The 14,448-nt window shown below is 35.1% G+C and overlaps 2 protein-coding genes across 2 annotated transcripts; one reads left to right on the forward strand and one right to left on the reverse strand.

Annotated features, from left to right (window-relative positions):
* Nucleotides 1-693: 693 nt before the first annotated feature.
* LOC114177510 (glutamate receptor 2.8-like) lies at nucleotides 694-2,533 on the reverse strand. The gene is given in 5 exon segments (XM_028062886.1): nucleotides 694-1,110; nucleotides 1,202-1,611; nucleotides 1,719-1,778; nucleotides 1,781-2,042; nucleotides 2,152-2,533. Coding segments are annotated over 5 exon segments (1,434 nt in total). The 5' UTR covers nucleotides 2,488-2,533; the 3' UTR covers nucleotides 694-744.
* Nucleotides 2,534-9,675: 7,142 nt separating this feature from the next.
* Nucleotides 9,676-11,258, forward strand: LOC114176797 (small nuclear ribonucleoprotein E-like). The gene is made up of 6 exons (XM_028061958.1): nucleotides 9,676-9,848; nucleotides 9,935-9,961; nucleotides 10,062-10,124; nucleotides 10,616-10,694; nucleotides 10,777-10,822; nucleotides 10,962-11,258. Exons 1-6 carry the CDS (start codon nucleotides 9,807-9,809, stop codon nucleotides 10,969-10,971), a joined length of 267 nt encoding a protein of 88 aa, XP_027917759.1. The 5' UTR covers nucleotides 9,676-9,806; the 3' UTR covers nucleotides 10,972-11,258.
* Nucleotides 11,259-14,448: the final 3,190 nt, after the last annotated feature.

The following is a 14,448-nucleotide window of genomic DNA, read 5'->3' on the forward strand; positions in this document are numbered from 1 at the left end:
ATATTTAAAAGATTGTGTTATTTGAGTACTTCCAACCCCCCTTTTTTTTGCATTGAGCTTGCGCAGCCATTTTAATATAATATAACAACATTAGTTGTTATTTATTCAATTAATAGAAATTAAGAAAACCCAGCACAGTTATTTTTTTAATTACTTCCAAAACTGAACGAAACTAAGGAATCAAATGCGCTGAATGATGTTTTTCGGGAGTAGGGTTCAAACGTTTACTAGAATAATTTGTTAAGGTTTTTTTTTCTTTTGTTCGGTCGTATGTTGGGTCCTCCTGTTCGCCTGCTCTGCTGATAGGGTGCACATGTTAAGGAATTCAATGTTAAAATTAGTAATGGTTCGATCTATGAAAATAATAAAATAAATGTATTAATAAATATGAGAGAAAAGTCTTATCAATTGCATATTTAAATTTTATTTATAGTTTTTTATATGAATTCATGATTAGGTTTTGTTTAATCTCTGATTAATTTTTAAACATGATTAGTGATCTGTTTACATTAATTTCGTCACTAGTTACGATGATTATGAACCTGTTTAGACTAATCTCGACATTAGTTATGAGGATTATGAATGTTAGTCTTAGACTAATTCAAACATAAACTCGAATTAAGTTTGTTTCTCCTATTTTTGTCATACATACATACAAAGAAAGAAAACGAGTTTTCCTGTGACACCTATATGTACACAAAAATTTAATTTGCATGTGCAAGAACGTATCTTTGAGAAGGTCTTCTAAACGACCTCTATACCGTGAGTTGAATCATTAGTTGGATGAACGCGTATTTCCGTGGTAGGTGCCACGAAGGACAAATACCTTCGACTCAATGCTTTAGCCATCAAAATGGGCTTTTGCCATATAACACTTTCCGAGATCAATAATGCAAACAAAGTTGAAATTCCTGTAATCAAAAACAGCCCCGCAAAGCTATGAAAGCTGAGACTGAGAGGAGCAGAAGATGCTTCCTCAGACGAGTTTTGTTCACCAATTTCATTCTTCCCAAAATATTTCTCTTCAATTTCATTCATCAAATCACTTTCAGTCACATCCAAGATGGCTCTCGAAAAGTACGCGGTGAGATTCGAGTTTAAAGGGAGTGCCTGCAAATAATGTAAATTAAGGCAACTGTAAGAAAATGAACCCAATTAACACAAGCTTGTTCGAGAATGAGAATGGAGAGGAGAGACTTACAAAACCAAAGCCAGCATTTCTATATTTGGGGCCAGACATAATGTAATTGGATCCGTATTCTTGAAGGTAGAGTTTAAGGTAGGGAACTTCATCGAATATAGCTGCAACACCCCCATTTTTGCTTCCAAGCTTTAGAGCATCGTGATACTCAGAACTGCTGCTGTATGGCCTTAGTTTAGAAGGCTCAAACTTAAATTGCTTAATCAACACGTCGTGAACGAAAGACCCCGTTTGGTATCCAACGTAATAACCCCCTTTTCTTAAGTCATTCACGTTGAGAAAGCTTGGTTGCAGTCGATCCAAGGTCAATATAGAAGTCAAGTTCGCAGTGTAACTTTGCATGAGGACGAACGCCAATAGAAGCCAAACCATCAGCACAAATCTTGAGCAGCTTTTTACCACTACTTGTCCTGAAAATCCAAAATTTTGAAACCGAAAAAGGTAATTAATTAAATCTCATATATAAATTATATAAAATTAAAACATCAATATCCACAGCATATATATGTGTAATTACTTTCAGGAAGAATGGCTTGTGAGAATGGAAACCATAAGATGGTTGCAGGGCAAAGCTTTTTTGATTTGTAGAACCCTCTTCATTAGGCAACGCGTTTACGTTTCTTTCCATGATGAGTATGGCAATCCCTATGAAGGTAGAGATGATGATTATGCTCAACCACAGATCCCAACTGAAGGGTTTCACAAAAGTCCACATGTTTTGATCCCTCCCGTGTTGAACCGGTACTACCATTTTAACTCCCGATCCTATATATGGCACTGTGAAATCTACGTAGCTTGAACGGTTGGCTAGGATTGTCATATCCCCGACCACGACATCATACTATTTGGTCGAATTTTGAAGCAAAGATGAAAGCAGAATCATCATCAGCTTATATCTGACTTGTTTTTTAAATGAAAGAAAAACATGTACAAGAATGAAATTTACTAACCTTTGACGGGATTAGTTTTAGGAGAGCATCGTATCCAGAACCCTCACTTGAGTCAATAATGTGAGGTTGAACATGTAGAGAAACATTGAAAGGTAAATGGGTTATGACGGCATTGAAAACCTCGATGCAATATCCTGATATGTTGTAATTTTTTTGAGAAGCGTCCCCAACTACATGCACAAATTGTTGGAAACCATTTTTCCTGGGCACCCCTACTCTCAACTTGATCTCTTCATACTTTGATGTTGCATTTGACGCATTCCCCGTTGGTGCTCGTTGAAGCACAAACAAAAAAATCAAAAACAGAGAGAAAAGGGTGGAGAAGCACTTACACATCGTGTGGTTAATACTAACTACTAGTTTTAATCATGACAACAGCAACAACAATAGACTGTTGTCTACTCCTTCCTCTTTATATAGACTTTGAGGCAGTTGGAGGATGCGGGTTTTCGCTTCTTTAACTAATAATAATTAAACGAAAAAGAAATAATATTAATGTCTAAAAACTATTCCAAATAAATTGAATATCAACCAATTTACAATAATATATTTTTATTTTTAAATTAATTACATGTTTATATCTACTTGGAATGTTTTATCTTTTATTTGATATTTTAGACCTTTAAATTTTAATATAAGTAATGCTTTGATATGAAAGATTGGGCAAGTTTGAAAAAAGTCAAAAGATTGAAAGTAAACACACATGACTAGGCTACACTTGATGGAACAGTTAGTCTGTAGGCAATTTCTCGGAAAGAAAGAGTTGGCAATTTTGATGGTGTGTGTTGTTTTTGTCAGTGAAGACTTCAACGTTTTAGACCTTGACCTGGCAATTTAAGTTGATACAATGATATTTATTTATTTTTATCTTGAAAAAGAATAATTGTAAATATAGTATATTTTGTTAAAAAATGTGGACAATGTTATTGTGTTTAAGTGAGTTTATTCCAATTAAATTATTCATAAAAATAATTATAAGTTTTTTTTTTATCTAGCCATCTTAAAATTACTTTTCCATTTTTTACACGGCAGAGTCTGGTATAGTCATGTAGGATAATAATTAATTAACTTGATAGTGGGGAAACTATATTTATGATTTTGGACCACAATACAATTGTTAAGACCCTCTTATCTCTTCCTTGTGTAAGAAGAATCAAGAATTAGTTATTTAACATAAAATACGTGAGAACATTTATGAAAAATTGACTGGTATTTTAACGTAATTCCAAATAAACCGACATAAAATCAAATATACAATACTTTTATTTTCATTGCATTCAACTTATTCCTTAATTCTATCTTCAATTACATACCTTAAGGTGGTACTACCTTCCGCGAACTATCAAAAAATAACATTATTCAATTTACATTTTGAACACTTATAAGTATGTATCTACTTTTTTTATATTAAACTTCTTATTGAATTTTTTTTACTAGGCCCATTGAGTCCAACTAGCTCGGATTGAGACAATTTTTCCCGCTATTGGGACACCAACAAAATAAGCAGCGTTACGATTGCAATGTAAAAGAACAACAAAATATATATCTATAACATAAAAAAAGTAAAAAAACTAAGAGTAGAATTAGTGATACTGGGCTTAATTAACAATACGAAAATGATATTTCAACATAATTTTTGAACTCATTTTTGATATGGCTGACGTGATTGACTTTTTTTATTTTAATTTTTTTTAAATGAAACTTAAGTGATGTGCACGTGTGCGGAAATTATCCTGAAACTTCTTTTTGGCAAAAATGAGATGAGACGGGAAGAGAGAAAGGTGGACAAAATGGAGACAAAGTAGAGTGTTGGTGAGACAGGGAGAGAGAAAGTTGGAGGAAGTGGAGACAACGTGAGAAAGTCGGAGGAAGTGCGGAAAAAGTGTTGTTTGTGCGACAGAGAGAGATAGGCGTTGCAGACAGAGAGAGAGGAACGGCGGGGTAAACTCCAGTTGTTAGAGAAACAGAGAAAGAGAGAGATCAAAAGCCATAGAAGAAGACGTTTGTGGTTGCCGGAGAACAGAGGTCTGACTAGAAGTCATCGACGGCGATGTTTCCAGAGTTAATCAAAGAAGACGGCCACTAGGGCTTCCAAAAATCCAACACCTCCGGCACACAACAATGACGATGGTGGGTAGAAATAACAACCGCTCCAGAGGTGGGGAGTGCTCTCAATTTACATGGGGAGTGATGGCATAAATTTTGGTCTTCAGAATTTCAAATTAAAAATGGAACACCCACCATAATGTCCACAACATCATCACCTGACATACATGGAAATGAAATTAAATTTAAGTTACAAATGGCTCAAAAATCCTTTATTTTCCTTGCTTGGAGGCATTTCCAATAAATAAAACAAACAACCGCTCCCAGAGGTAGGGAGTGCTCTCAATTTACATGGGGAGTGCTGGCAAAGATTTTGGTCTTCACAATTTCAAATCAAAAATGGATCAAACACCATTACGTGCCCAACATCATCACATCACATTCATGAAAATGAGATTAAATTTAAGTTACAAAGGGATCAAAAAGGCTTTCTCTTCCTTGCTTGGAGGCATTTCCAATAAATAAAACAAATAATCGCTCCCAGAGGTGGGGAGTGCTGACAAGGATTTTGGTATTCAGATTTTCAAATAAAAAATGGAACACCCACCGTAAGGTGCACAACATCATCACCTCTGAAAATGAAATTAAATTTAAGTTACAAAGGGCTCAAAAATCCTTTCTCTTCCTTGCTTGGAGGCATTTCCAAATAAATAAAACAAACAACCGCTCCCAGAGGTGGGGAGTGCTCTCAATTTACATGGGAAGTGCTGGCAAAGATTTTGGTATTCAAATTTTAAAATAAAAAATGGAACACCCACTATAAGGTGCACAACATCATCACCTCACATTCATGAAAATGAAATTAAATTTAAGTTACAAAGGGCTCAAAAATCCTTTCTCTTCCTTGCTTGGAGGCATTTCCAAATGAATAAAACAAACAACTGTCTTCTTTGATTAACTCTGCAAACGTCACCGTCGATGACTTCTACTCAGACCTCTGTTCTCCTGCAACCACAAATGTCTTCTTCTCTGGCTTTTGATCTCTCTCTTTCTCTGTTTCTCTAACAACTGGAGTTTATCCAGTCGTTCCTCTCTCTTTGCAACGCCTATCTCTCTCTGTCGCACAAACAACACTTTCTCCGCACTTCCTCCGACTTTGTCACGTTGTCTCCACTTCCTCCGACTTTCTCTCTCCCTGTCTCACCAACACTCTACTTTGTCTCCATTTTGTCCGCCTTTCTCTCTCCCCGTCTCATTTCATTTTGCCAAAAAGAAGTTTCAGGGTAACTTCCGCGCACGTGCACATCACTTAAGTTTCATTTAAAAAAAAATTACAAATAAAAAAAGCCAGCCACGTCAGCCATGTAAAAAATGAGTTCAAAAATTATGTCGGAATATCATTTTCGTTAACAATATGGTTGGACAAATCGAATAGGTTTCATATACTTTTCTCTGCAAGCTTCCAACAGCTTAAGCTTCTTTATAATTTTACATTACTACGTAGCGCCATCTCTCCTTAACAATCGCATGAGCTATTACCTCTCCTCTTCTCTTAAGTTATTTTCTTCTCAATGGAAATTCTTTTTTAAGTGTTTCTTTCTATCTTTATCTTTAGTTGTTTTTTATCCCATAAGTTATTTTGGTTTACACCTTATTTATATACTATGAAATTGTTTTTTACCATTTTTTTTAAATTTTTTTTATTTTGACCGTTATTCTAAAAACCCTTTTTTAAATAGTAACTTCAAACATTAAACACTGCAATCCGACCATGGCGCTCAGCACACATCCGACCATGGCGCTGAGCACTCATCCGAGAAAGATAAGAGAAAGATAATTGGTGGGAAAATATAAGAGAGGAGCTAAGAAGAGCAATAGATTCTCTGTGAGAATCTATAATTATTTATTTTGAAGGTTCAATGCTTTTCATCAACTTTCTCTCACTAACACAGTCTCCTTTCTCCGTCGACTGGCCCAACGGAGCTACTTCAACATATGTCTTTCCCCCACTTCAGTCAACTACCTCACCCACCATGAACTCCACTGTAAAAAGTTCTAATACTTTTGCTCTATGGCATACAAGAATGGGACATGCTTCCCATAATACTATCAAACAAATTCTTCACTCTTGACAAAAATGCTTTCTTTGTTAAGTTTTTTCTTTGTAAAGTTCGTTCTTTGTTAAGTTCATTTTTTGTTAAGTTTTTTAGTTTATTTGTGCAGGCATGGCAAAATCCAAAAAGGATAAATCTAAGAAACATTAGAGATGAAAGGATATTTGGAAGTTAGGTAAAGTTATGAAAAAAAATGGGCCTAAAAAAATGGGCCTACAAAAAATGGGGGTAACGTTTTACAAGGTAAAACACACATTGCACACATTGCCGACCCTGTCACTCAGCAATCATCCGACCATGGCGCTGAGCACTCATCCGACCATGGCGCTCAACACACATCTGACCATGGCGCTGAGCAATCATCCGACCATGGCGCTCAGCACGCATCCGACCATGGCACTCAGAACACATCCACCAATCTCACGCTATGTAGTGAGAAGCTCCTTCTAATCAAAAATATAGTGGCCCCGATTATAGGTAAGGCGAGAAAACGGGAAAAGAAAATATCATCTCTGGTGGCAAAATTACACACCGCGATTGAAGAGAAAGATAATTGGTGGGAAAATATAAGAGAGGACCTAAGAAGAGCAATAGATTCTCTGTGAGAATCTATAATTATTTATTTTGAAGGTTCAGAACGTTTCCTCAACTTTCTCTCACTAACATCGTCTCCTTTCTCCGTCGACTGGCCCAACGGAGCTGCTTCAACCTGCCTTCGTACACGTGCATTCGGGAAGGTCCCGATCACACGCCCGGGTTCAAGGCTACCGTCAACTTTAACGGTGAGATCTTCGAGATCCCTCACTTGGTGGTAGGTGTAGAACTTTGATCATATTGATTAATCCATTGTTTTTTTAATTTAATCATGCTTAAGTCTTTATTAGAAAACTTTATGAAATTTGCGCACGATAACAACGTATTTTTCGAATTTTATCCTGACTTCTGTAATGTTAAACACCAGGACTCCAAAGTGATTCTACTTCAAGGAAGAATTAAAGACAGGATATACGTCTTTCCTCCTCTTCAGTCAACTACCTCACGCACCATGCTACCCACCATGAACTTCACTGTAAAAAGTTCTAATACTTTTGCTCTATGGCATGCAAGAATGGGACATGCTTCCCATAATACTATCAAACAAATTCTTCACTCTTGACAAAAATTCTCTTTGTTAAGTTCTTTCTTTGTTAAGTTCGTTCTTTGTTAAGTTCGTTCTTTGTTAAGTTTTTTAATTTATTTGTGCAGGCATCGCAAAATCCAAAAAGGATAAATCTAAGAAACGTCAGAGAGGAAAGGATATTTGGAAGTTAGGTAAAGCTATGAAAAAAACCGAGCGTAAAAAAAATGGGCGTAAAAAAATGGGCCTACAAAAAATGGGGGTAACGTTTTACAAGGTAAAACACACATTGCACACATTGCCGACCCTGGCACTCAGCAATTATCCGACCATGGCGCTGAGCACTTATCCGACCATGGCGCTCAACACACATCTGATCATGGCGCTGAGCCCTCATCCGACCATGGCGCTGAGCACACATCCGACCATGGCGTTGAGCACTCATCCGACCATGGCGCTGAGCACACATCCGACCATGGCGCTGAGCACTCATCCGACCATGGCACTCAGCACACATCCGACCATGGCGCTCAGAACACATCCACCAATCTCACGCTGTGTAGTGAGAAGCTCCTTCTAATCAAAAACATAGTGGCCCCGGGAGTAGGTAAGGCAAGAAAACGGAAAAAGAAAATATCATCTCTGGTGGCAAAATTACACACCGTGATTGAAGAGAAAGATAATTGGTGGGAAAATATAAGAGAGGACCTAAGAAGAGCAATAAATTCTCTGTGAGAATCTATAATTATTTATTTTGAAGGTTCAGAGCTTTTCCTCAACTTTCTCTCACTAACACCGTCTCCTTTCTCCGTCGACTGGCCCAACGGAGCTGCTTCAACCTGCCTTCGTACACGTGCATTCGGGAAGGTCCCGATCACACGCCCAGGTTCAAGGCCACCGTCAACTTTAACGGCGAGATCTTCGAGAGCCCTCACTTGCTGGTAGGTGTAGAACTTTGATCATACTAATTAATCCATTGTTTTTTTTATTTAATCATGCTTAAGTCTTTATTAGAAAACTTTATGAAATTTGCACGCGATAACAACGTATTTTTCGAATTTTATCCTGACTTATGTAATGTCAAACACCAGGACTCCAAAGTGATTCTACTTCAAGGAAGAATTAAAGACGGGATATACGTCTTTCCTCCTCTTCAGTCAACTACCTCACGCACCATGCTACCCACCATGAACTTTACTGTAAAAAGTTCTAATACTTTTGCTCTATGGCATGCAAGAATGGGACATGCTTCCCATAATACTATCAAACAAATTCTTTCCATAATTCTATCTAAATAAAGATGATTTCTCTTTTTGTGTCCACATTTCATAATACCCGTTTTACCCTTAGTTATTTTAAAAATTAATTATTTTATAATTAGTTTATCTTTTACCCATTTCATAATACCCATTTTTTTTAATTTTTTTTATTTTAACCATTATTCTAAAAATCCTTTTTTAACAATTACTTTATTTAACAACTATTTTAAAAAGAATATTATTGATCTTATAAAAATAAAAAAAAACGGATACACATGCGCGACAGCGCCTGTGTGTTCGCTAGTATATATAATATTGATTAAGTAGACATAAATAATTCTTTTATGAAAACTAAAATAAAATCATCTTGACTTTAAAAATTAATAGAGTATTTAGATTCATAGTATAGTGTGGTAAATATTTTACATTCTATTATTTTAAAAACACAGTAATATAATAATTTTAGATATCTATAATTACAAAGACGATTTTTTTTTTAAATTATTAATGAAAACACATCATTTCACACACATATGTATATTCACTTTTACCTTGTGATTATAAAAAATAATTATTCTGATTATTATTAAATAACAAATTTAAAATTTTAAAAAATATATATTATTAGAATAATTATAAAATAAAAACAAAATTTAAAGAGTAAAATAATTAATAAAATAGTTTATATTAATACAAATAAAATAGGTAGTGAAATACATGCAAGTACCAAAAAAATTCTCTTTATATTTTATTAGTTTTTTTTATATACACATTTTATTATTAATTTTACTTTTATCAAGATAAACTATTTTATTGATTATTTTATCATTTAAATTTTATAATTATTTTTAATTTTTTATAAAGTTAATAATATTTATTTGAATAATAATCAATTTTTATTTTTTTATTATTGTAAGAATGTATTTTCACTGATAATAATTAGAAAAAAATATAATAGGTGTAAAAAATAGGAGCGTCATGACTTGACTTTATTTGTTCGCCTTTAAAACCCTCACTCACAAAAGGAAATTACAATAATTCAGAGTTTAGGGTTTAACAGTGTGTTTCTCACTTCTCCTGCCATCTTCCTGCTACAATTGTTACTCCCTTCTCGTAATCATGGCGAGCACAAAAGTTCAGAGGGTTATGACTCAGCCCATTGTAAGATTCTCGTAAACTACTTACAATTTTATTTTGCTGAAAGTTTATCTGTAACCTAATCTCATTCGTTTCTTTGATTTTGTCAGAACTTGATTTTCAGGTTTCTTCAGAGCGTAAGTCTTCTCACACTCTCATCCTGGTTGATAATTTCTTGTGGGTTTTACCTAATTTCTATGTAATTTATTCTCTTGGCTTTCTTTGTAATATATGCAGAAAGCACGCATTCAGATTTGGCTTTTTGAGCAAAAGGACTTGAGGATTGAAGGAAGAATCATTGTGAGTCTAATTTTTTATGTTTGTTTATTTCACACTTCTCTTCAAAGTTCTATTTTCTGGACTTTAAAATGTTCGTCGAGGAGATGCAAAATCGTCATCCCGAGGGAGGACTGCGTTTTTTTAAAGATTTTTTTTGAGCACTGTGACTACGTGTATTGGGCATTGGCAGAACATAGTTTAGTGGCGGTTTTCTTTTGTTCCTTTTAAAAAATTCATTCTAAAATGTTCTATCCATACACTTCAAATTAGCCAACAGTATATACTTCGTATTGTAAAAAAAGTGTGGGTTTTCGTCCGTTCTGTGATATGAGCTAATATCTTAAACATTGAGATTTGTTTACCTCAGGAATTTTTGTGAACCTTTTCAGTTCTTTGGGAATGGGAATATATGGGAATGAATATTGGTAGTTGTATATAGCATACCTTGTTAAAAAAATGATTGGCTGACTTGTTACTGTAAGGATAATACGATTTTATCGTTTTTCAAACAGGGTTTTGATGAATACATGAATTTGGTTCTTGATGATGCTGAGGAAGTGAACATCAAGAAGAAGAGCAAGAAGACATTAGGTATGTTAAAGTTTCTCAAATTTTTCTCTTTTTGTCTTTGCGGCTTATGCATTTTCTAAAGAACTTCATTTTTTTTTCTTAGGGAGGATTCTTCTTAAAGGAGACAACATAACTTTAATGATGAGCACGTAAGTGGAAATAAACTTCACTTTTATATTTCTCGTGATTAACACTGGAGTGAAGTCAAATTTGTACTCTGATCTTTCTCATAATTTTATTTAAAATAAGTTAAATTATTCTCTTACAATTTTATCTTCTTAATTCCAGGGGGAAATGATATACACTCTGGGACATTTGTAAACTATATTCGTATCAAACAAGGCAGAACTATTTTTCTCTTTGGTTTGTATTCATCTATCAAACTCCCAAACTGGAATCTGATGGTTTTTCGATTATGGAAGTATAGCCTACAACCTTTCCCTCATTTGATTACTTTCTCATTTTGATATGTTTTTAATATATCTTATTCAATCCCTTATACAAGCATGTTAGATTGATTTCTTTGGGATATCTCTTCAATGTATTTGCTAAGGTTTTGCAATAGGTAAATGTCTTTATGCTGGATATAATAGTTCATTTTTATAGCTTACACTTAAATCTATTGATTTGGATGGCTTCCAAATATTGTCAGTTACAAGAAGATCATCTCAAGTATGAAATAGGTCTAGTAGTATTTTTGGCAAGGAAGTTGCACAATTAATGTATTGTAGCAACAATTTTTAATGTTGAACCTGTAGGTAGCATTTTCTAGTATTTTTTGAATTTTCTTCCTCGTTAAATTATTTTCTCAAGCCATGTATCGATTGGTAATAACAGGAACTGAACCTTAAATAGATGGAACAAACTATGTGAACTTTATTCCTTCTCATTCCATCCAATGCCAATTTTTTCGTCTCTAATTTGGTCGAGGGAGGGGGTAATGGGAGGACAATAAAGCCCATTCATTTTAGTAAGTTATCAAATTATGTTTGTCGTTAACCTGGGACAAAGTGGGTATGTGCTATCCCCAAAGTTCGTGGTTGCTGGTCCTTAGTGTATGGCTTTATCATTATTCACTTGCACTGATTTTGGTTCCTGAGTTTTTCTTCCTTGGCATGGTGTGCGCTCATTCCTCATTTGGTATGTTTCAAATCCTTCATTATAACTTGGGACAAAGTGGTATGTGCTATCCCCATAGTTCGTGGTTGTTGGTCCTTGGTGTATGGCTTTATCATTATTCACATGCTCTGATTTTTATTCCTGAGTTTTAATGTTTCCAATCCTTCATTATAACCTGGGACAAAGTAGTATGTGATATCCCCATAGTTCGTGGTTGTTGGTCCTTGGTGTATGGCTTTATCATTATTCACTTGCTCTGATTTTTAATCCTGAGTTTTTCTTCCTTGGCATGTTATGTGCTCACTCCTCATTTGGTATGTTTCCAATCATTCATTATGTGCCCATATCTTTTGTGGATTTGTTATTGTAACTTATCTCTCCATGTTGAACACATAAATATCTCTCATGTTTGCCTTTATGTTTAATGTGTTTGCCTTTATTTCTGTCTTGGTCACCTTTGGCATAAGATTGCTTTGTTACCCATAGTTAGTAGTCACAGGATCTTACACCAAATTGTTTATAGAAAGAAGTCAAGCATTATTAGCATAATCATTATTCTTATTTGGTATAGCATGATACACAAGCGTTTTTGGTGATCTCATTGCATTATCTACTGTATTTAGATATGGATTTTGTTGCTTCGACCTAATCACTGATTGGTTATTGAGTGAGAATTCTTTTTACTTGTTTTGTTGCACTGTGACATTTTATTCTGTCATTTTATGGTTCTTGAATTTGAAACTGAGTTTAGATTATTTTAGGGCATTGATTTCAAGTAATTGGCTACTGTTAATTTTTTGGAGGCATTGGCTTCTTCATGTGGTGAGTTTTACATTTGTAGATATTGAGTTTTTCCTTTTGTAGATGTGTTGAGTGTGGTTCTGTTTCAGTTCTCGGTCTTTGTCTTTAATGTGAAGGCTTTTTGTCATTTCTATATTGCTAGATCAATAAATAGCTTCATTCGCCCTCTACAACTCCGTAAATTTAACAGCCTTCAGGTTCAGGGTTTCAACTTACAACTTCTTTTAGACACCTGTCTTACTTCTGTTGTTTTTTGTCTGGGAGAAAACCATTTTTTGGTAGAGTTTAACTTAATTTTGCGTGCCATAATCATGGTCTCCCTACATCCTGGGTTTCAAGTTGCAAACTGTATGGCTTCGTGGCACCTGATTTCTCTCACGTCCACCATAGCCTAGCAGTTATGTAGTTCCCCTGGCAAATAGAATATAGCACAGATGAAATAGCGGCAGTTATGGACAGGATAGTGACACTACGGATGATTACATAAAAGCGCTTTAAACAGATGTCAGGACTTTTGGGGTTTATTTCATTGTCAAAAAATTGCAGAGTAGTCAGTAGAGTGAGTTTGTGTCACTATAATGCTGGTGTACCCCTCTGCACTACAAGGTTGCATGCCCCTTTGGGTCGTGGCTGTTGTGTTGTGCAATGTGGCCAAAATCGTTGCTCTTCGTGGTGTTTTCAAAGGTATGTGACGTGATATAGGTTTAACCTAAGGCTTCACTATCTGGGTAGTTTAGGTGTTGTGTTTGTCGTTTAATGTTTAGCCCACGTTTTTCACTCCCCCCTATTTTAGCAAATCAACCCTTCCCTTCCACGCCTCTCAACTTCTCAACTTTCTGTCTTCTATATCTATTGGAAGAGATTCTAGTGAGTGTTGGAACAATTTGCTCTAGAATGGAGGGTTGAATAGAACCTAGAGAACTAGACTAGATTGTCTAACGAACAAGCAGAACAAACATGACAATATTTTACACTGGTTTATCCAAACATACGAGCCATGTCCAATTCTCTCTTAAGAGATTCCATTAACAAATAGTTGATTACTAACCACTCCTAGTTATATCCTAATCTCCTTTCACGATCAAGTACTCTGTAAAGAAAATGACGCTCTTAGAGAGAGCACAATTAAGTCTCCTTGGGTATACTTCACAATGTGAAGAATTACAAAGGTTGATCTTATGATAGAAATAATTGTTGAAGCTGATGTTGTATTCTTCATCTTCATCTTGATTATGGTAAGACTAGATCTTTGCTGATCTTTAAAGATAATGTTCTGATTTGAATCTTCGTGTTTTTGCCTCGATTTTGGTTATAAACAATTTGAATATAGTTTGCATGTATAGCAGTTAAGTCACCATTAATCATAATCACATTGAATTGTTTTTCTTAAGTAGCTGATTATAATACCTTTTGTAATAATAAAACATTTTCAATCATTGATAATATAGTGATTGTCTTGCCGTCTTTTTGGTGTCTCGGTCTTGTTTCATCTCAAACTAGCTCTGCCTTTCGTCAAGTGTTGTTGCTTTGCCTGTGTTCTCTGGTGACTTATTCTGATGACTGCATCTGGGGTCACGGTCAAGTACTTCTGTTGTATATGGTGGTGGGTGAGTCTTCTATCTGGCGAGTGTTGCTGTTCTGTTCATGTTCTGTTCCGCCCTCTCTACTTCAAGTCACTGCCATCGGTGATGTAGTGAATTTTGAGTTTTTTTTTTTTTTTCTTTCTGAATTTATACAAATTATATAAACTATAAAAAGATGTCTGAATAGCATCTGCTTTCCTGTTGGCTACTAACATGCTATAGTATATTTGGGCCAGCTGCGACATTCCACTATTACGCATTTGCAACACTAA

This window comes from Vigna unguiculata, chromosome 3 (assembly GCF_004118075.2).
Source record: "Vigna unguiculata cultivar IT97K-499-35 chromosome 3, ASM411807v1, whole genome shotgun sequence".
NCBI lineage: Eukaryota > Viridiplantae > Streptophyta > Magnoliopsida > Fabales > Fabaceae > Vigna > Vigna unguiculata.